At 39.2% G+C, this 21,651-nt stretch overlaps 1 protein-coding gene across 3 annotated transcripts in view; it reads left to right on the forward strand.

Moving 5' to 3' along the window:
* CERK (ceramide kinase) overlaps window positions 1–19,149 on the forward strand; it is a 74,164-nt gene extending 55,015 nt beyond the window's left edge. For all 3 annotated transcript variants that reach the window (XM_077834942.1, XM_077834935.1, XM_077834950.1), the window contains 6 exons: window positions 729–881; window positions 6,996–7,101; window positions 8,854–8,924; window positions 12,960–13,171; window positions 15,596–15,804; window positions 17,266–19,149. In XM_077834942.1, coding sequence (XP_077691068.1) covers window positions 729–881; window positions 6,996–7,101; window positions 8,854–8,924; window positions 12,960–13,171; window positions 15,596–15,804; window positions 17,266–17,365 — 851 coding nt within the window. In that variant the 3' untranslated portion in view covers window positions 17,366–19,149. The remainder of the gene's footprint in view (window positions 1–728; window positions 882–6,995; window positions 7,102–8,853; window positions 8,925–12,959; window positions 13,172–15,595; window positions 15,805–17,265) is intronic.
* The last annotated feature ends 2,502 nt before the right edge of the window (window positions 19,150–21,651 follow it).

Below are 21,651 nucleotides of genomic sequence, written 5' to 3' on the forward strand. Positions count from 1 at the left end.
TTTCTGTTTTAACCGACTGTTTTCGGATGATCAGAACTTTCTGAAACTTTAACTTTTGCTAATATTGTAAACAAGAAATAAATGATTATGTACTTTAAAATTATTGTAATGCAGAAGTATAAAGAGCAGTGTTAAGATTTTGCATACAACCTTAATTTCAGCATTTCTCGGCTTTCGAAAGCTTAACTGTTGTAATCCTAAAACCTGATCTTGCAAAGATCTATGCAAATACTTAACTTCATGCACTGTGAGTAGTCCCACTGAAGTGAGCATAAAGTTAAGCACCTGTGGACACCTTTGCAGAATTGGGGCCCTCATGTGCTCTGGACATAGTGTTTGGCCTAGGATATTAAATGTAGGTGTATATTTGTATTTTTTTAAGTATTGCTTTTTTTTGCTTATGCTAAAATATAGAATTAGCTCAAATACATTACATTAAGCAACTTCAAAAATGGTAGGATTCAGCAAGATGCCGCTATTGTCTCTGCCCCCCCCCCCCCAGTACAATGGCCAGTACATTAGTACACTGGCCTCCTTGTGTCTTCATTATTTTTCCTCATTTAACAATATATGGCATCATTAGCCTTGCAGAATGTTTCTCTTTTTCTCTGTTGCATGTTTTATAAGGTTGTTCTCAATAAAAAAAAATGTTTAATGTTAAAAATTAGTATCAGGTTTGAAACAAAGAAACTTTTAACTGAGATAAAGCCTGGAATTTCTGTTAACAGGTGATTCTCAGCCTCTGGATGTCTCCTCCATACATCACAACAATACATTTCTTAAATACTTTGTGTCACTGTTGGGCTATGGTTTTTATGGCGATATACTAAAAGACAGTGAAAAGAAGCGGTGGATGGGTACGATCAGATATGACTTTTCAGGTAACTTTTGTGTAATTACTATATCCTTATGTAGAAAATCTAAAGATAATGGAGCGCTGGATAACTTCTCTCTAAGTAAACTTCTGTGAAGCTTTTCAAAAATAGCAGCCAGACTGCATCAGATGGAAATTCCCTAAGGCACCACCAAGCACATTGGATCTCATTAATAGACTAGGAGACTATTAATAGACTATTTGTGGCACCTTAGAGACTAACAAATTTATTTGAGCATAAGCTTTCGTGAGCTACAGCTCACTTCATCAGATGCATGCAGTGGAAAATACAGTGGGGAGACAAAGTAAAACTATTTCCCCATGTTTATTTTCCCCCCCACTGTTCCTCACACGTTTTTGTCAACTGCTGGAAGTGGCCTACCTTGGTTATCACTACAAAAGTCTTTTTTTTTCTCTCCTGCTGGTAATACCTGATCACTCTCCTTACAGTGTTTCATGTTCTCTGTGTATATAAAATCTCCCCACTGTATTTTCCACTTCATGCAACCGATGAAATTAGCTGTAGCTCACGAAAGCTCATGCTCAAATAAATTTGTTAGTCTCTAAGGTGCCACAAGTACTCCTTTTCTTTTTGCGGATACAGACTAACACGGCTGCTACTCTGAAACCTGTCATTAATAGTCTAGCCTGTTGTGAATCTTCATGCACACATAGCGCATCATAACATAGAGGCAGCCTAAATAGCTCCAAAATGAAGGTTACACTGAGTTTCTGGTTTGACTCTGGGCTTCAGTCTCTTTATTTCTTAACATTTTATCTGTGATAAAAATAAGTGTTTCAAATAACCAAAATTGTGGACAACTTACTCTGATTATACCAAATTAATTTCCTGGAAAGTTATAAATTAATATTTTCAAGATTTTGGGAGCTGGAAGGAGTTTAAAAGGACTTGGTTTTTGAAATGTTACAACTGGTGTCTAATCTGTTTTTCAGACTATTGTGATTAACAAGTGGCTTTGTTTTAACTCTTGAAGTTGTATATAGATATAGTTCTTCAAGTGGTAGTCTCTGTTGTATTCCACTCTGGGTTACACATGTGTAACCCAATGTGCCTGGAGTCAGAGAAATTGAAATTAGTGTGCATTGGTCCGTGCAGGGGCATGTATAAGGGGGGACAAGCAGGGGCATAGCCCTCCCAGTAATCATCTTCACCACCGCTTCCAGCTTCTTCTCCAGCCCCCTTCCTCCTCCCCTCCACCCACCTCAGGATTCACTAAACTCTATCCTGGCATGGGCATATTTGCCCACAGACAAATTTCAGGCAATGAACAACATCATAGTTTGCATCATGAACAACCCTTGTGTACCAGCCAAGACTTGTCTTATCTCTACTTGGCCATATGGTCTTGTGCACTTATGTGACCCCATTTGGAAGACTTCACCTTCATTGCCTTCAGACAGGGCTGCAGTTTGTGTACTCAGTGAGTCGCCATTCCGTGAACCTCATGCTGACAGTCCTCTCCAAGGTACTGTCCTGCCTCCTGTGGTGGACAGACCCACATCACATACGCTTGGGAGTCCCCTTTCTTCCCTCTTCCCCAAACAAAACTATCATCACCGATGCATGCCTGCTAGGCTGGAAAGGCCATTTGGACAACCGCACAACACAAGGGACGTGGATATCTTGAGAATCCAGGATGCACATCAATATCCTGGAACTTCAAACAATAAGGAAGGTATGTGAACTCTTTCTTCCACTCTTTCACTCTCATCCTGATCATTTCAGACAGCATCACCACTGTTTTCTACATCAACAAACAAGCGGGAGCGAAATCTACCGCTCTATGCACAGATGCAGTCAGTCTGTGGAACGGGTGCATCAGCAATCAGATCACTCTATCCATAGCCTATCTTCTGGGGACAGAGAATGTGATCACAGATTCACTCAGCGGACACTTCAATCGACCATGAGTGGGAACTTCACGAAGAAGTGCTATATGCATCTTCACGCAGTGGGGGACCCCAAACAGAGACCTATTCACTTCTCAGACAAACAGCAATATATTGCTCAAAGGTGCCCTCAGTTACTGCTCCTGGGGCAATTCTCTCCTTCTCTCCTGGTCAGACCAAATAAACTACACCTTCCGTCCACTGCTCCTTCTATTTCGGGTTATACACAATATCCAGTGAGACAAGGAGATGGTCACTCGGATTGCCCCCTTCTGGCCCAGATAATTCTGGTTCCCCAATCTCCTGCATATGTCATCCTGTCCACCGATTACCATCCTGAACTTCCCTCATCTTCTCACCCAGTACACCGGCAGGATTAAGCATCCCAATCCACAATCTCTCCACCTCAGAGCCTGGTATTTGATGGGCATCGACCTTAGAATACATATGTTCCTCAGCAGTAGAGGACATTGACTTTAAAGGTAGGAAAGACTCCACTAGACAATGTTATTGGACTTAAATGGAAATGCTTTTCGTCTTGGGTACAACATAAAGGTGTTATACCAGAAGCTGCAGAGTTTCCCTAATCCTGGACTACATTCGATCTTTAAAGACATTGGGTCTCTCCCTCAGCATCTTGTGAGTCCACCTGATGGCGATTAGCATGTCCCATCCTTCTGTGGAGGGTTACTCTTTTTTATGCTAACGCTTGATTTTGGAAAGGCCTCCTAAGAACCTTTTCCCCTCTCCAAATGATCACGCCTCAATGGGACCTGAATCTGGTACTCATTCCAATGCTGTGATAAGCTTCAGACACATTCCCACTTTCACCAGCACAAAGGTAGGGACACACCCAGCTGTAGTAACATGCAGACAGGCTTTCTGACCAGCCCCTGCATGGGAAAGCTATACAGCTTGGGCACTTACCAGCTTCTCAGGCGCATATCCTCTCTTGAGGGTAAACCCAAAATTGTACCGCGTTGCACTGCACAGAGAGCTGTACAGCGTAAGCTCTTAAAATTCGCCCTCTCCCTCAATCTGGAGAGGGATATGCAGCAGCTTTCTGCTCTGAGTTATATTTCCACACACTGATTTTAGACAAAACAAAAGCAAGTTTATTAACTAGAAAAGATAGATTTTAAGTTATTATAAGGGACAGCAAACAGATCAAAGCAGATTACCTTGCAAATATACAAAAACACAATCTAAGTTTAATATACTAAAGAGATGGGATATGAGGGTAAATTCTCACCCTAAATGTTGATTTAGGCAATTTGCAGAGATTCTAGAGGGCAAACTGCACTTGCTTTTAGCTTAAAACCCCAGGTATTCTTTTCACAGGCTAGAAATACCTCTAGCCTGGGTTCAGCCCTTCTTCCCAATTCAGTCCTTGTTTCTCAGGTGTTTTTAGGAGTTCTTGGGCGGGGAGTCAGTGTTGAACCACGATGATGTCATTCCCCTGCCATAAATAGCTTTTGCATATGGTGGTAACCCTTTGTCTCCAGGCTTAGTTCCCACGCCTTTCATTTGAAAAACAATGGTATTTCAAGATGGAATCCAGTACCAGGTGACTTGGTCATATGTCCCTGTAGGGTCATAGCAGCCATAACTCAGAGACTGTTTGTAGCGTCCTCAGGAAGGCTTCCCAGTGGGAGATTAGCATTTTCTAAGTCCTATTGTTCTCTCTTTCCAGCCTGCCATCTAGACTGACTACATTCTGCCTAGTGGGCATTCCCCTGGTGTAAACTCATTTGTAATAGCTGCATAGACAATATTCCTAATTTCAGATACCAAAATGATACATGCATACAAATAGGATAATCATATTCAGTGAATCATAACCTTTTCAACGATATCTTACATGACCTATCTTGCATAAAATATATCATAGTTACGTCATAATCATATCCTAATAATATCTCTATGAAGAATATGGGGCATAGTGTCACAACGCCATTCACAGTATTCCACAAGGATACGGTCTTCTTATGCTGACACCTGAAATTTTTACCAAAAGTGGTCTCCCCGTTTCATATTAACCAGTCCATTCACTTAGCTGTTTTTCTTTCCATAACCACACACATCTGCAGAAGAATGTAGACTCCCTTCCCTCGATGTCCAACAAGCTTTGGCCCTTTACCTGCAGAGAACAAAAACAATCAGGTTGTCCCCTAGACCAGTGGTCCCCAGCCTTTCTGTGGGAATAGCATATTCCTATTCCCAGAAGACTGTGGCGGGTGCTGGACACACCACCGCCGAAATGCTGCTGAGAAGCGGCAGCAGCAAGATGCTGCTGAGAAACGGCAATGCTTCTCGGCGGCATTTCGGCGGGCGGCTTTAGGGGGGCCGCACTCTGCGGCAGCATTTCGGCAGTGCATTGTCCTGCGGGGGCACACAACTGCCTCGGTGGGCGCCATTGTGCCAACGGGCACCACGTTGGGGACCCCTGCCCTAGACTGTTCGTTTATTGTGGTAGAAGAGAATCAGGAGACAGGCCTTCTCCACCCAGAGAATCTCCCATGTGGAGTTCTGCCTACATGTTCGCAACACACTATGCCTTGGTGCAAGTTGCAGTGGCAGCTGCCTCCTTTGGAATGGCGGTCCTCCACACAACCCTTCTATTCTCATCCTTGCACCCTCCTCCCACTTGGAATGCTTGTCAGTCACCCACAGTGGAATACAATAGGAACCATCACTCAAAGAAGAAGAGAAGAGGAATTTGTTAACCTGTAACTGGAGGTTCTCTGAGATGTGTGATACCTATCTGTATTCCACTTCCTGCCCTCCTTCCCTTCCACTTCAGATCTGTCAGATTCATGCTGGAGAAGGAACTGGATATGCAGTCAGTCCACCCCACCCTTTATCACTCTTTATCACCTCAGTCAGAGGCATGATGTGAGTCAGGGCACATGGGCGCAACAACCAACACTACTTTCAAATTCTCTGATTGTGGGCCCATGGTGCACATGCGTAACCCATAGCAGAATACAGATAGGGGCCACACATCTCAAAAAACCTCCAGTTACAAGTAGGTAACCTCCTCATCTATAACTAAAATTTCATTGATAAGCTAACTCAGTGAGTAAAGTGAACAAAGTTCCTAGTATTATTCATCACAACTGTTTCCATTCACACTATGGAAGCTGACAGATTAAGCAAAATTTGTTAAATGTCAACATCTGATAGTTTCCATGATAGTTATTGTCCAGGTTTTATTAATAGCACTGTTATTGTTAATGTGCTCTTTGTGATATCACATATCAACCTTAACATTCAGTAACCAATTTTAATGGGAGAGCTTGGGAATGTTTTTTGTCTGAGAACAAGTAATGTTAGTGCTACAAGGAGTAAGGGCAAGATGCAACATTTGAGGGTAGAAAAGGAACCAATGAACCCAAGTGTTCCTCTTCTTATAGAAAATATATTAGAGTTTCAAGGAGAAAAAAAAATGGAGCCAGGTATTGGATTAACTGTAGAGAATGAGGCTGTTGCACTTGAAAGAGCAGTGGAACTACAGTGATGTGGAGGAAGCATCCATACCTCCAAAACATTATTTTCCTAAATTCTGTAAATCATATTGGCCAGAAAAAATAAGTTTTGGTTTGATTTTTTTTTAAGGTGGGTGAACTAGTGATCTTCAAATATTTCTATCCATGTATTTCGTACTCATCCCCCTTTCTTAAGACTGTTTGCCAAAGTGCTTGTAAATCCAGGAATAGACTCATTCAATTTTGTATTTGACCTTCACATTGTGCTTCTCACTTTCACAGAGAATTTTGGAAATTAATATCTGAATTTTAATTTTGGTTGTACTCTCCATTCTTGAACCCTATAAATCCAGTTATTATGCTCCTGGGAAGTATTGTTTATGTCCCCTCTCCTTTAAAAAGAAAAACTAATGTTTTTGCCCCATCTAGGCCATTGAAATTCACGGGAGTTGTATAGCTAAGTGCCATACGCTTTAAAAATCTGGGCCACAATTTTTTTTATTCACGTAATAATTAAGGAAAATGAAGGAGAGGTATTTTTCACCTTCCACCTATTCTAAAAGTTCCAGTATAGCAAAGAGATGTGAAATTGAGAAGAGCAACTGTTCTCTTGCAATTCCTGGTGGAGGAAATGGAACAACAAGGGGATGGATGAAATGCACGATTAAAACAACTAAAAGCTATGTAATTCTGCTGTTGTTTTTTTGTTTTGTTTTTTTAAGGTTTCAAGACGTTTCTTTCTCATCATTACTATGAGGGAACAGTTTCCTTTCTACCAGCAAAACAGACACTGGGATCTCCAAGAGATAAAAAAAAATGCAGAACAGGGTAAGTTAATATATCTCTAATGGTAATTACACACAAACTGTTTAAAAAGGGATCAGAACTAAGATCCCTTTACTTTGATAAACTATTCACTTCCATTTTCTGCATGATCTAACAAAGAAAAGTAATACAGAACACTTATGTATTTATTTATTTTGGGTACAGATAAGGGCAATTTTGTTTTTTCCATATCCAGAAACATACTATGGAAGAGATGAATTTTGTAAAAAGAAGTGCAGTTCCTTGATTATCAAATGGACCACTTAATTTTCCTAAATCAGTAGACAAAGTTAACTCTTCAAAACAAAAAAGAAACACTAGAACTGGTTTGCATTACAAAAATGTGTCTATTGACCAGCTGATGTGTTTCATCCTCCATTACTAAAGGAAGCAAAATAAAGCAATAATGTAGTGCTCAGTTACCAAAGAGACACTCAAGGACACATGTCATGTAAACACGAGCAAAAGACCAATCCAAAAGCCTTCTAGCTTCTACAAACAAGGAAGTAATTACACTATGAGGCTTCAGATCCTGGAAAGATGTAAGCATGTGAGTAGTCCCATTGAGGTAAAATCTTTTCAGTTATCACAATATGACTCTTGAGGTTAATGTGACTACATACATGGTTCAGTCGTTTCAGGTCTGGGGACTTGTTCTTTTCCTATTGAAGTAAATTGCAAAACTCAAACCCCACATTAACTGGAGGCAGGGCCCCCTAATACAGCCAAATATATTTTAATTAATCACTAGTTTCCTTTTTTCCAATTCTATTAATAATTTTGCTCTAAGGTAGAACTGTCTTTGTCAGTAGTCATTGAGGTGTAAGAATCTGTTCCTTGCTTTGAGATAATGGACCTGGGTCTTTGATTTCAGACAGTAGAGGCTCATGGCTTCAGATCCAGGCATCCTGGGTCCAGTCCCTGCTGCTGAAGACCTACACTGGGAGAGTCCCATCCCCACTCTACTAATGTCATGTCGGGACCTTATGAAATTCCATAATTTTGTGCAGATATTTTTCTTTCTACTTACATTTTAAAGGTGTTTCACTTTTTTCTATTTAAAAATGTTGAACCTAAAAATAATTATGAAATTAAAAAACCTTGTAAAAGCTAAACAAGAGTTTCCAAACAAATATACATTTAAAAAAACAAGTCATCTGAATTGGGGATCAGACTTTCCTCAGCCCTTGGTACTGCTGTTAATGTGCCCCTCTCAACAGCCCTGGTCCTGCAGTCCAATCCAAGAGGACAGATCATCATTGAAATCAGTGATGCTCTACATGGGCACAAGAATCCACCTGCGTGGATCCAGTTGGAGGAATGGGACCATGGTATGGATGTGGGGAAGAGAGTCATACTGCACTTGTGCTCACAATCCTATTCTGTTATCTGTACTCTGCTGTAGACTCTTGGGTGTGCATTACAGATCTCTTGGAATGGCAGCTCAGTTTGATTCTGATCACTAGCAGAAAATAAAAGTTTTAGTGTGACTTTTGCATAGTTTAGTACTAAAATAATCCATTACAGTGTATGTATCCCTTTTAGGGATTGGGTATTTCTTACACAGATTTCTTTAGTGTAAATCCAAGCACTAAACTCTGTTTGAAGCACGTGGAATCTTTATATGCTAAAGAACAATGAATGTAGGCTGTGGTAAAAATAACATTTTCCAAATGTAAAATAATTTAAGTAACTTATTTCAATAGTTGAGAAAAACATACTAAAATTAAACTGAACAATATTCTTGTTTTTCAGGTGTTACATTTGCAGGCAAAGTAAGCAACAACCAGAGGAGCAACAGAAGAATTATGGATTAGAACATAATGGTAACATATTGAAGTGATAAATGTGAAGAATGTGTAATGTTTCATTTCAAAAAAATTCTTGAACACCTAGATCAATTTCACTTTGTTTTAATTATTATAAACTAGGATTCAAGTTGAAAAGAAGAATTTAAAGAAAAACCATAAGAAATGATCACCCTCCAACAATCCTCCTAATAAATATACTAATTCCTTGAATAGTTTAGTGGATCAGGCTTCTCCTGCCTGAGAAGAAGAGTTTATTTTGTGGGCTCAACTAAATCCTAAATCATCTGAACTCTTAATCACAAAATAACAATTAATTGGCAAGCCCTGAGCTAGTGTGGAAGCTGAATTGCCTCCTAGATAGATTTCTCGGCAGATAGCAGTTAAGGTTTTGTACTTCGTCAGAGCTAAACTTCATCCTAAATAAACAGTTAAAAATTGTAAGTATCATGCTGTGAACATGGACTGTTAACAACCTACTTAACATCTTTCTCAGTGACACCCTACCAGTTCTCTGTACAGATTACGTGGTGTTCCTCATCTGGTGCTCCAATCATGTCAACCCCCTCTACACACATACACAACTCCTTGAATTCCTGCATTGACTTTCAGTCTTCTTTCTCAGTACCTTCAGACTACTGCTCCTTCCCTTCAAGGCTCTGTGCAGCTCTGCTTCTGGCTGCATCACTTCTCCTGGAGCCTGTTACTCCCTCACTTGTGCTCTACCGTCTTGGCAAACCTCGAGCCTCTAGCAGAGCCAAATTCAGACTAATGTAAATGGGTGCATTCCATTTGACTGGAAACTAGCCCCGCCTCAATCTCCTCATGGAAATCCTTCTTCAGTGTTCTCGTCTTTTGGACAGACTTCCAGTGCAGACCTCTACTTCTGTTCTTCTTTGTTTCCTTAGAGCCTGATCCAAAGCCTGACTTCAGTGGATCAAGGCCTTAAACATAGTAGACCAGAGCATCCAGTATATTGCAGTCATTTTGTGCAACATCGCTGGTAGATTCTGGTCATAAAACTAGCATATTTAGCACCAAGAGTGTCAACTTATATGACAGGCCCACCTCCTGCTGCCAGTGTAAGAGTTGGGATGTTTTCAGGCTGCACTGATCCCCAACTGCTATTTCAACCCCTTAAGATAGTTAGCAGCTGTAGTAAATTAGAAGAACTCTCAGGTTGCTTTGACTTATGCCTAGGAACCAACCCTGCTCAGAGTACCTGAGCCAGTGCTTGTTGAAGGCAATAGGAGTCTTTTCTGGGCACTGGATCAGGCCCAGAATCCCCATGATCAGGAGCGAAGGAGCATTTTTAGCAGTTTTTCATTCAGTATCTCGTACCACTGCTCTTCCTATGGACATGCACCCCACATACAGCTGAAACCAAGGGCACAGGTTTTCTTGTTTCTCTTTATGGTTATGTAACTTATTGTAACATTGCCTAGTCCCTGGTAAGATGGAATTGCAAAAAATGTGTCATGATATTGAGGAAGTGTTTTATTTTCATCAGTTTTAGGAGCTTATCATACTTTATTAAAGTTCAATGGTTGTTTCAAATTTCTGTTTTTCCTTATAAATCTACATTAACTCAGCATCTTTATGTGCAGAAAGAAGTGGGAAGATGATGGTAATGTGTCATGTCACACTAGAAGAAAATTATCTGATGTGTTGATCAAAGACTCAACCCTGCAAGGGTTTAGAAGACAGTTGTGAAAGAGCAGTTCAGGGTCATCATGAAGGCTGCTAAGCATGGTGCTATGTTAGTTATGATCCAATAAACACTGGCTCAAGAGAGTGGGACCTGCTAGCTAGTGAGCCAGGAATACTGTGGCCAGCACGTGTCATGAGGCATTAAGCTTCTGGTTGTGCAGATTACTATTTTCTTAGAACACAGATACTGTCAGCAGCTGGTCCTCATGGCTGTCCCAGCTCTTCTCTAAGCGAAACTAATAAGCAAAGTGGAATCATCTGCTAGTCTTGGTTTGCAGTAAAAATAACTAAAAAGATTTAAAAGGCCACTGCGCACATGCTTTGTATTCACTGGATTGCTCTCCCTACCCTCCGTCATGCTCGCTTCCTCCCTGCTCAGTTCAGCACAGGTTTAGAAATTTGCTCATATTGCTGAGCACTGAATGCATTTCTCAGTTCTATGTAGAAGTATCTGTGCAGGTGCTGAGCAAATATTGAGTACTAGCACTTCTTTGTGTCTGCACAAGTAATTTCAGCAGCTTCCAGCAACCTGTGGAAGGCCCAAATGAATATTGCAATCAAATACTCTGAAACATCTCCACGTTTAACACTCAGTCATCCTGTAGCTATGTTTCCCTTAGTTCAGTTGCCAACGAATCTGGTGAGTGGAAGATTCAAAAAGTGGAAAATTCAAGTGAAGTTAGAAAAATTCATTTGCTTTCAAGAAATATCTCCCTCAGGCTCTCGCTGTCTCTCTGTTGCTGTTTAGATTGGAGGAAGATCAGTTCAGAATTAATCCAACACACGCAACACATACTGCTTTTGCTTACAAGCTGTTCACACTGCATGATCAGGCTAATTCTTCTCTAAAACAAGCGTGGCACCATTTGATCAAATTGTTCAAAGAATATCAGAATTATAGTACAAATGAAGGTCCTAAAATACTACATTTGAGGCACAGAAAACCAACTCAGAAAGAAAACCATTAGCTATTGATTTACCAAAATGGGTAGAGGGGAAGAATATTGTATTGCAGAATCCCTACAAGTAGATATGTCGCATGGCTTCCATCTCCCCCCTTTTCATTGATACAGTATATTACTGAGCTTGATCATCCAAGTTTATCTTCTTTGTTGGTTCCTTAATATTTCCTTTAATATACTCTACCCTAATCATCTGTAGTGCTGCTTTTCTGTCTAGGTAGGCTCTTAAAACAGTGCTCATTACCGTAGTCTCCAAGCATCTTTTGACTGGGTAGATGGTTGTATAGAGGAGTCTCTCTTAAATATTTGAATCGACTTATATTTGGAAGGGATGTTTAAAAATGCTTTTATGGCCTTTTTAATTAATTGAGGGGATAAGGCAGAAAAGATGTAATCTTAAAACTAAAACATGGAATTTAACTTATTTTTCTCATGTCTGACTCTTTTTCCTTACATTTTTTTTAAATGCCATTTTTATGCAGCGTTTCCAGCGTAACAGTCCACTGTGTCGGGGGAAAAAAATACTGCTACCTGGTAGTGAAATTGATGCATCCAGACATTTAAACTGAGTCTGGTTATAATCTGTTAATACCCATAGCTTGGTCTGGATGAAAACAAGCTTCTCTACTATTTTTGTCTTTCAGTTACCTGGGCAGGTTTATAATACCACACAGGGACCAATTCTGCCCTCAGTTAATCCCATGTAACTGCCGATGCCAGCAAAACGTTCAAATTTCCTTCTTTCCCTCCTCAAAACTTCAGCCGTCACTGACCCCTGAATCATTTATCCTCCCTCCCACATTTTTTAAATTGATTTGAATACATTTTGTGGCATGGGAAAAATCAAAACAGAATGGAACAAGCAAACCACCACATACACACATCCTTAATTTTCCTGGATCAGCATCTTAATAAATAAATATATTAATAAATTGAAATTAAAACTGAAAAAAATTGCTGTCTCTCCCCTTGCTCCCTTTTTTCAGTTGGCACCACTTCTTTTTGGTTTTTTTTTTTTGCTTTGATGTGGGTTAATCCCATGACCATGAATGTGGAGTATATGGAATCTGAATTTGACGTTCATGTGGTAGAAGTGTCAAACATTTATGATATAAGGGAGAAGAGCGTGCACCATTCTGGTGCTACAGACTCATAAAAGAATGCTTAGTAGGAAGAAGTATTAAATATTACAATATCAACTTTGTGTATGAATTCATGGTAAAATATACAAAATACATTGTATTACTTACGTTAGATACATATCCCTAATGCATTAAAATTTGTATTAAATAGCTGAAACTTGCTAAGCATGGTTGTATCTCACTCCTCCTGTAAGTATATTGGTAATAGTCTTAACGACATGCTTGACTGTGTGTTTCAGAAGATGAAGGAGAAGAAGATTGGAAGGTTATTAAAGGAAAGTTTCTGGCCATCAATGCAGTCAATATGAGCTGTGCCTGTCCACGGAGTCCTAAAGGCCTTTCACCAGCAGCTCACTTGGCAGATGGCTCTATTGACCTCATTCTAGTTCGCAAATGCTCCAGATTCAATTTTCTGAGGTATCTCGTCAGACATACAAACCAAGATGATCAGGTATGTATTCTCTCTTTCTAACACCATGTACTGTTCAGGGTGTGAAGGGGATCTAAATGCTGGTAAACCTATCTGGCACAAAAATCATTAGTGGTGGAACTGATAAACAAGAGCATTTATGCATTTTAGATTAAATGTTTTGTCCACGTGACCATCGAAGATCTTGTGACATTTTACATAAGAGAAAGGACTTCTCCCAGGGTGTCCTAAGCCAAATTCCAATTTTGGTAATTACATTAGGCCTTTGTAAAATTTCCCTTGTAATTTCTGTTGAATACAGTTAGTACTTGAAATCCTTTCATCCCCAAATGCTTGTAGGCACATACCTGTTTCTTTGTTTCACCAAACACTGAAATGCAGGAACTTCTGCCCCACAGCAGTATCACAAAACTGTTCAGAACTGGAAATGAAGAGGAAGAATTTACTCATTGGAAACTGCATAATGTATGTAAATTGTCCGAATGTAGTTAGCAAAACTGTAATTTGGGCATGACACAGGCTTCTGAAAGATCTTCAATGACCAGACATGATTAGAATATGAGCTTTTCCTGTCCTACATCAAAATTTCTCTCGCATTATGCTGTTACATTTTTACAGGATTAATTCCAAGGGAAGTGTGCCTGTCTTGTTTAGAATGTACTATCAGGTGAAATCTTAGCTCAGGTGCTGAGATCATATCTATGGCTGCCAGCATGCTGACTTACCTGGAATGATTGCCAGACAAATGACTTTAATGCCATGTGTGGATGATTGACTAAACAGTTGATTAATGGTGCACCTCATTGTAAAATGCTTATTTAGGCCCACCTTTTTATTTCTATTCCCACTCCTCTCCCCAACGTAAGTGGCTAAAACTTCTTGCCCTGTACTCCCTCATACCATTCTCCCTCTCTTCCTTTCCCACCTCCATTTGTCCACACCCAGATCTTGCTTGTTCTTTATTTTTCTTTTCTATTCTCAATCATTTTTGCTTGTTCCTGCCTCCCTGTCCCCTTGCTCCTTGTCCCCGGTTGCTCCTTGTCCCCCTATCTATTCCATCATTTATCACAAGGCTATGTGCTGCTCAGGGTGGGTGGTTGGGCGTCCATTGGTGGCTCTCTGGCCATGAATACAAGTTACTAGCAAGCTGCTCACTGTACTTGTGGGCTGCTGCTGTGGCTTGCTATATTAAGGAACGCAGCATGAGCAGGGAGAGAAAATAGGCTTTGAGAAGCTACCCACAGCTTTCCCCACAGGAACATGTTTGCAGTGGGAAATCAGAATGGATCCAGGGTCATGCAGCTATCCCTTCCCACCCCCACCACCTGCTCTGTTCTTTCCTCTGCCTACCTAGAGTGATATGCCCCATACCACTGTCTGCTCATCTTCTCTGTCCTGGGCAGTCCCTGGATTAGTCTAGCATTCCTCTGTTGAGAAACTCTGATTTAGGTGCTTAGATGATACCAAAACCTAGATACATTGAGATGTCTCTGCATTAATATAGACTAGTTAACAGGTATGAGTTGATATTTGCTAGCATGCATTTTATTGGGTGTCCCTTTGCTCACTTTTGTTGTTTCCCCCCGTGTGTTGCAGTTGCTAAACTGAGTACCTTGCATTAGCCTGACTTTTAAACATTTCAGACCAGATCCTGTAAGTTGCCTCCTGGGAGTGGAGGACACTCAGCAGCTTGATTGGTCCCTTAATGTTTTATACAAAGCTTATTTTAAACAACTTTGTGAAATAAGTGGTTGTATACCATCACATAGTAATCCTCTAATCCTCTGATAATTAAGACAATCTCTTAATTACCACATTTGTTTTCAATTAGGTTAGCTAGTTAAGAAGATTTTACTTCATTGGAAAATAAATATTACTGTTCCTCCCACACCCTTGACATTCTCAGCTCCCTCACGGTGCCTGTACTGACATGGACTTCTCTAGATATGGCAATCACTGGACCCCGCCCTCAGGGGAAGGTTACACAGCACAGAGGGAGGGGGTTGCAGAAAAGTCAGTACAGTTGTATAGGGTATGGAAGTTGAGAATCATAGGCTGGTATGGCAGTGGGCCTCAATCTTTTTCATATTGCAACCCTATAACACAACATAAAATAATTTTGGGACCCCCCTCCTATGGATAGTTTCAGGATCCTACCCCATTTAGCCATAAAGAAGGGCAGGGTTTTGGGAAAAAGGCCCTTGAGAACCCATCTCCTGGTGATGAAAGCAAAGGCCTGAAAGCCGGGAGGACCATGTGTTTTATGTGAAAAGAACTATTGACTTGTTGTGTAACATTAGTATCACTTGTACTTCATGCCACAATCAGCCCTTCTGGAAAATTGGAGAGCCCAGTGAAAATTAAATGCCGCTTTCTGTGTTGAGCTTTACTGATTAATTTAAATAAAATACTTAGTAGAATGCCTGTTTTAATTTCTCTTTGTAGTTTGACTTCACATTTGTAGAGGTTTATCGGGTAAAGAAGTTTCAATTTACATCAAAGCATTTAGAAGACAGTGTCATTGATGTCAAGGATGTAGGAAAGAAACGCTTTGGTCAGTTCTGCAGAGACCATCCAGCTTGTTGCTGCAATCTTAGTAACAGCATCTGGAACTGTGATGGAGAAACTTTGGATAGCTCCACAATTGAAGTTAGGTGAGTAACTGTCAAGGTGTATATTATTTGTAGCAAGGTGATCCTTTTAAGATATCTGCTTTTAAGTCAGTCCGTTTTAAGAAGTTAATAGGTAGTAGATAACATTATATTCCTAAAGAATTCCGTGATGCTTTTTAGAATCTTTGTGAAGAGTTCCTTTGAATGCTAGCCTTTGCTTTTTACCATATACTTTCCAGGAAAATATTAAATGCATCCTTTCTCTTTCACTAGAATACACTAAAATGTATCTGACAGCAGTTTCAAATCACATCAAATCGCATCACATTCACAGGAATTTCGATGATTGGTTGGCTTCGTCAGGGATCATTTGCTTTTCTTCATGTGCCTTCTTGTTTGCCAAATAAAACTAACTGTAAATATCCTGTATAGCAAAGGTTGGAAAGGAAGATGGTTCACTCCCCTTCTTCCTGCTTCATCTAAAAGCTTATATAGCTATTAGTTGCTTCCACAATTCCCAGGATTCCACAGTGAAGATACAGAGAGCAGTGAAGATACAGAGTGCTCGTTTGGGCTAGTGAGGAACTAGTTCCATGCAACATCACAAGTTTGCCAAACTTCCGGTTAGGTTATATAAGGGTTGAGAATATCCTCAAAATATTGGTGTTTTATAGTTTTCATTATTTTATGCCACATTTTCAGGCATAGAAATTATCTTAAAATACCCTTCAGTTATTCTTCATTTTGAGGGTTATCATTCATATACATCTCAAAGTTACCAACATTCCACACAAATTCATTATCCCTTAACTTTTATTGTTAAAAATTACTTGCATCAGAAATAAAGGATCATAAAACTAAGATGATAGAAACTACATTCTCTAAAGGAGTGAACCCCATATCATTTTACTTAACCTCCATGAAGACACTTTGTACCCTGATTTTGGGTCTTTGTGACTTTCAGGCCTTGGCAAGTACAGAAGTATGTTTACAACTAGGTAAATGTTCAAGTCAGATGGGAGAGGGACTGTGGAAGGCTGGAGTTTGTTTTTTTAATTGGTAAAAGGAACCAGAAATACACTACAGAAGTCTGTCCATAGAACAGAGTTCCATTAAACAGTAATCAAATGATTAGATAATCACCATGTCTCTTCTGGCCTTGGAATCTATGAATCAAATATTATTTCATAGAGACTTGAATAAGCAGATGTGATCAATCAGATGTAGTGTGCTCATGCAAAACTCCCATTGAACGCTCTCTGTGAGGAGTGGTGGTCGCAGGGCTGGTGAACTTGTGAATATGCACTCCACCGTCCAACATCCTCTGCAGAAGGGGAGTGTCCCAGCAATAGGGGGCCATAGCTTTGTGCTGCGGAATAAAATGTTTAGCCCAGCTACGTGGAATGCACAGTGATTCCAAATTAAGCCCATAGCAAATGTGATTACTTCTTAGTAAAAGAAAAATTAAAAAAATCTTCAATACATAATTTTTTTATTTTGCAGAGTTCACCGTCAGTTAATGAAACTCTTTGCAAGAGGAATAGAGGAGAACTCTAACGATGAAGCTATCTACAACCAGAGTACAGCTGAGCAATTACTATAGATATCCTTCCAGGCTGTTTAAAAAAAGGTTAAAGAAAATTACTTGAGTAAATATGAATTTCATTCAAGTTAACAAATATTTTAAAATTGGAAAGCATTTTGACGGTTAAAATATAATTTTATAAATATTTTATTTCCTCTGTATACATTTTAAAGGATTTTAAACCTTCTCTGAGTCATCAGGAGATATTTCAGAGAAACAACCAAAATTATGTGTGTGGCAGGAGGAGGATTAATTGGCTTACATTTTCATAATGACTGATGTTCATTCCATTTTTAAATAACTAATTGACTAGCTGTGTTGCAGTAATAATTATAGATGTGTTAAAGTAGTGTGAGTACTTTCCTTTGAAATTACACCATTGGAGTAGATCAAAATGAGATATTTGCAATGTCAGTTTGAAACGATCTGCTTTGCTAGAATTATTCTATAGCTGCCTGTGATTAAATACTGGAAAGTAGTGATATATCTTCATTTACTTCATCTTCATCTCTATTTTTGGTTAATCTTTCATTACTTGATTCTGACTGTATCTTGCAACTTATCAATGCAATTCAAATATACATTCCTGGCTTTAAGTAATAATTTTAAGAGTTTAGAAATATTTTAGTAAATAAAAGGCACATCTGTCTATAAAGCATACCTGATCTTGTGTTTATAAACACTTATAAAGTGTTTATGGAACTTTGTGGGATTATAAAAGGCTTTCGTGAACTGTTTGGATGATACCAAGTACCACAAGCTGAAGTATCTCACAAGCAGCTCATAGGGGCATTTTATAATACCAGAAAGGCATAGGCAAGAGAAAAATTATAAATACATTATAAAGCACCAGCAAATTCTACATTTTCTAAGTATTTTAAGTTAATACACAAAAAGGTTCCCTCCTTGACAATGGCACAGTCCTTTGGAGAGTCCATTATACAAGGTGAACATGGGGCCACAAGTTCATCTTAAATGTGATTTAATTGACTGAAAGATTTTAGGTACTTTTAATTAGTGAAATGTGGAAAATAATAAAATAAAACTTAATTTGCTGTGTTTTGTATGGGGAAAAACTGACCTTTGATAAATCACAAATTCACTGTGTCAATAGCTTGCTATTTTAGCAGGGAAAATTGATGATCCTGTACAGATATGGAGTGATTATTTACATGTGTATATTAATTGGTGTATTAATACTTTTGTGCTGAAATCTGAAGTCAGTATAGATTTTGGGCTGAATTCTCTTTTATCCAGTCTCACACCTACATAATGAAGATCAGAGTTTAGCACCCTCTCTCTATGTTGCCTTTTGATGAGCATATGCTTTGCTATAAAAGGTTTTGTTTGTGTTTGTTTTGTGTCTGAACGACTAACAGTACCATATTTAAATAACTTATTGAAACTTCTGTTGTTTAGCTGCAGTAGTTTTGTTTTTCCCACCTGTTTGTATTGTTTAAACTCTGATAATTTTTCATTGTACTGCTGAAGCACTTGAAGTACAGTTATCATAGATGGCTGGGTTTTTTTTCAATAGAGGCAATTACGTTTAAGTGTAATTACTAAATGGTGTGCTGTATCATTGCTATAATGATATTTGTACTGCAGTGTTCTGATCAAACATATGCAAATAATTTTCCTTTAAAATACTTTTCTAAAATCCATCTCAATATGAAAATTACAGATGGGAAAACTAGAAGTTTAACTTTTAAAATCTTGCTGGCTTCAAGATTAGAAAAGTACATTTTGTTCTGACACATTGAGGTGAACTCTTCTGAAAAATAAAGTTATGTTGTACACAATATGGCTGATTTTCTTTTGTCATAAGTTTCTGCTCCAGCAATTCTGTTCTTTTTCCACAGATTTGAGTCCGAGCTATTTTATCAATGCTAATTCCCCTACTTTTTAGCTGCTCTGATCTGCACAGCAGATCTTCAAAATTCAGAACAAGTTGTGTTAAGTGAACTATAAAATACTTAGTTCTGACCTGTAGCTGACCTGTTCACCTACCCACATTCTTTCATCCTCCAAAATGTGCTCATCACCAGATCTCTGTCCTGTCGGTTTGTGATAGCAAGAGCTAGCTGGCACCAACATAAGCAGATTTAGCCAAACACAGAATTAATTAACAGGCTTCCATCTGGGAGATCTACATTCAAAATAGTGAGTAGAACTATGTTACTATACAGCCAGTTTGATGCAGAGCAACAAATACAGAAGAGTATGCATCATCCTTTATGCATGTGAGCAAGCCAGTGTGAGATACAGTTGTTTGCAGAAGTAAAGGAACAAGGAACTGGCAAATTAGTCAGTGGATTTTATTTTTATGGGTGGTGACTCTGAAGGTCACAGCATATTTTGCAGTCTTGTGATATTGCTGAAAAAGTAATTTGATCATGGCTCATTCCGTACACTCCTGACATCTGTCCTTCGCCATAGCCGGCAAGATCTCTAAGTCATAGTTTGGGAGCTGAACTATGTTTGTATAGGAAATAAAAAGGATGTTCTACATTTAAACTAAGTAATTGTACTGATGATTCACCCTGGATTAATCATCCGGAAGAAACATGGTTGAATTTTAGCTAATACAGTTCTCAGATCATTTGTTGGTCAGTGATGCATCTCATGAAAAACTGACTACAGGACTTATTTGGTGCCTAGTAACAATATTGATTCACATTGGAGAAAGAAATGAGTATAACAAATTCATAAAGTTTGAGTTTACAGGATGCATAGATTACAAATGATAATATGAATTTGTCCAATAAAATGTTAACGCACTCGCCTAGTCTCTCTAATATGAAGGCAATACATGTGAATAACAGTAACTCTTTCCAAAACCCAAATATAAGGAAAATGTGCACAATCTGATATAAATTCCATTACTAAGACAATGTACAGATATCTACCAATTCTTTGAGTTTGCACACACTGTTGCCATAACACCAATAGCAACTTCTAGCAATTATCTTTCCAGAACTTAGTCTGCGACTGAAAATAATTAGATGTCTGTTTAAATAACTGATTTATAAGATACAGATTGTAAAACAGCAAACAAAGCTTTAGATGCAGTTCAATTCAGTATTTGGGTGCACTAACTGTATTGTACTCTAATTTATAAAACCAAAGTGAACCACAAAACTAGTGAACACACAAAATATCTTCTAGACATCTGTCTTAAGCAAAAACATGGATTTTTAAAATGTCAATGTAATAAGTAACTCTATCTCTGTTTAATACTAGGAAATGAAACATGTTTTCAGTATATCCCATATGGAAACACATTAAGCCTAGTATGAGAATAGGTGTCTCAGAATTCTTTTTGGGAGAGACACCATCTGTTCTCTTGGTATTTCCTTATTTCTCTCTACTATCTGCTGTATTTCCAAGGTGCCTATCGCTGCAATATCTACATGGTATTTATCTGTGTAGTTTATATAAACAAAGGTCATCCTGCTCAAACAAAAAGAAAAAAGTGCTAGAGCAGAATCAGTAGTAAGTGAAAACTGCTTGAAGCTAAGCAGTATTATGCCACCAAAGAAGTGATCCATAACACGATTCACTGGAATTTACCTGGCTGTTGCAGAAATGGCAGTGCACGTTTGCATAGGGTCTTCAAATAGATCATACACTGTGCCATATTTTCAAAACTTGGGGTCAGAACCTCGGGTATGAGATGCAATCACTTTCCCTACCCAATGCCCTATGCACAGTAGTAGTGGGATCAGGGGCCTATAAAGAGCTTTTAACCCCCACCGTCGGCCAAGATGTGCTCCTTGCTCAAGGTCTCCATATGTACGTGTGCGCAAAGCTGCGTGCCAACAAATGGAAGTGGAGTTGGGGCCTCTTCGATAACTTGGCTGTAACTGTTCTGTTAGTTTACTTTTCCCCAGGCAAAGATTTTTCGGTCTCAATGGATGAAACTGATCCTCTGGCTGAGGGTTATCACAAGATGGTGTGCACTATGACAACTCCAGCATGAGACTGTATAAGGGGGACCCATAGGCAGAGTGGCTGGGCTATAGTCCTGCACTTCCCCAGTGCACTGAAAAGGGAATTCCTTGCCAGTTCTGCATAGGCCCATGCACAAGAGGGGTTGGGCTGGGCTGAGGGGATAAAGAATCTGCAACTGTGCAGATCCTGTGGTCCAAACTCCCTTCACAGAGTAGTTGTTCCAACCTGTAGCAGTCAAAGAGTGGTTGAGTTGCAGCCCTGCCATTTGCCCATGAGTTTGGGGGCAACTCCCTTACACCCTGCCCCTGTTCAATTTGCTGCAGACAGCCTGATGCTCAAAGATTAACCAG

This window comes from Eretmochelys imbricata, chromosome 1, assembly GCF_965152235.1.
Source record: "Eretmochelys imbricata isolate rEreImb1 chromosome 1, rEreImb1.hap1, whole genome shotgun sequence".
In the NCBI taxonomy this organism is placed as follows: domain Eukaryota; kingdom Metazoa; phylum Chordata; order Testudines; family Cheloniidae; genus Eretmochelys; species Eretmochelys imbricata.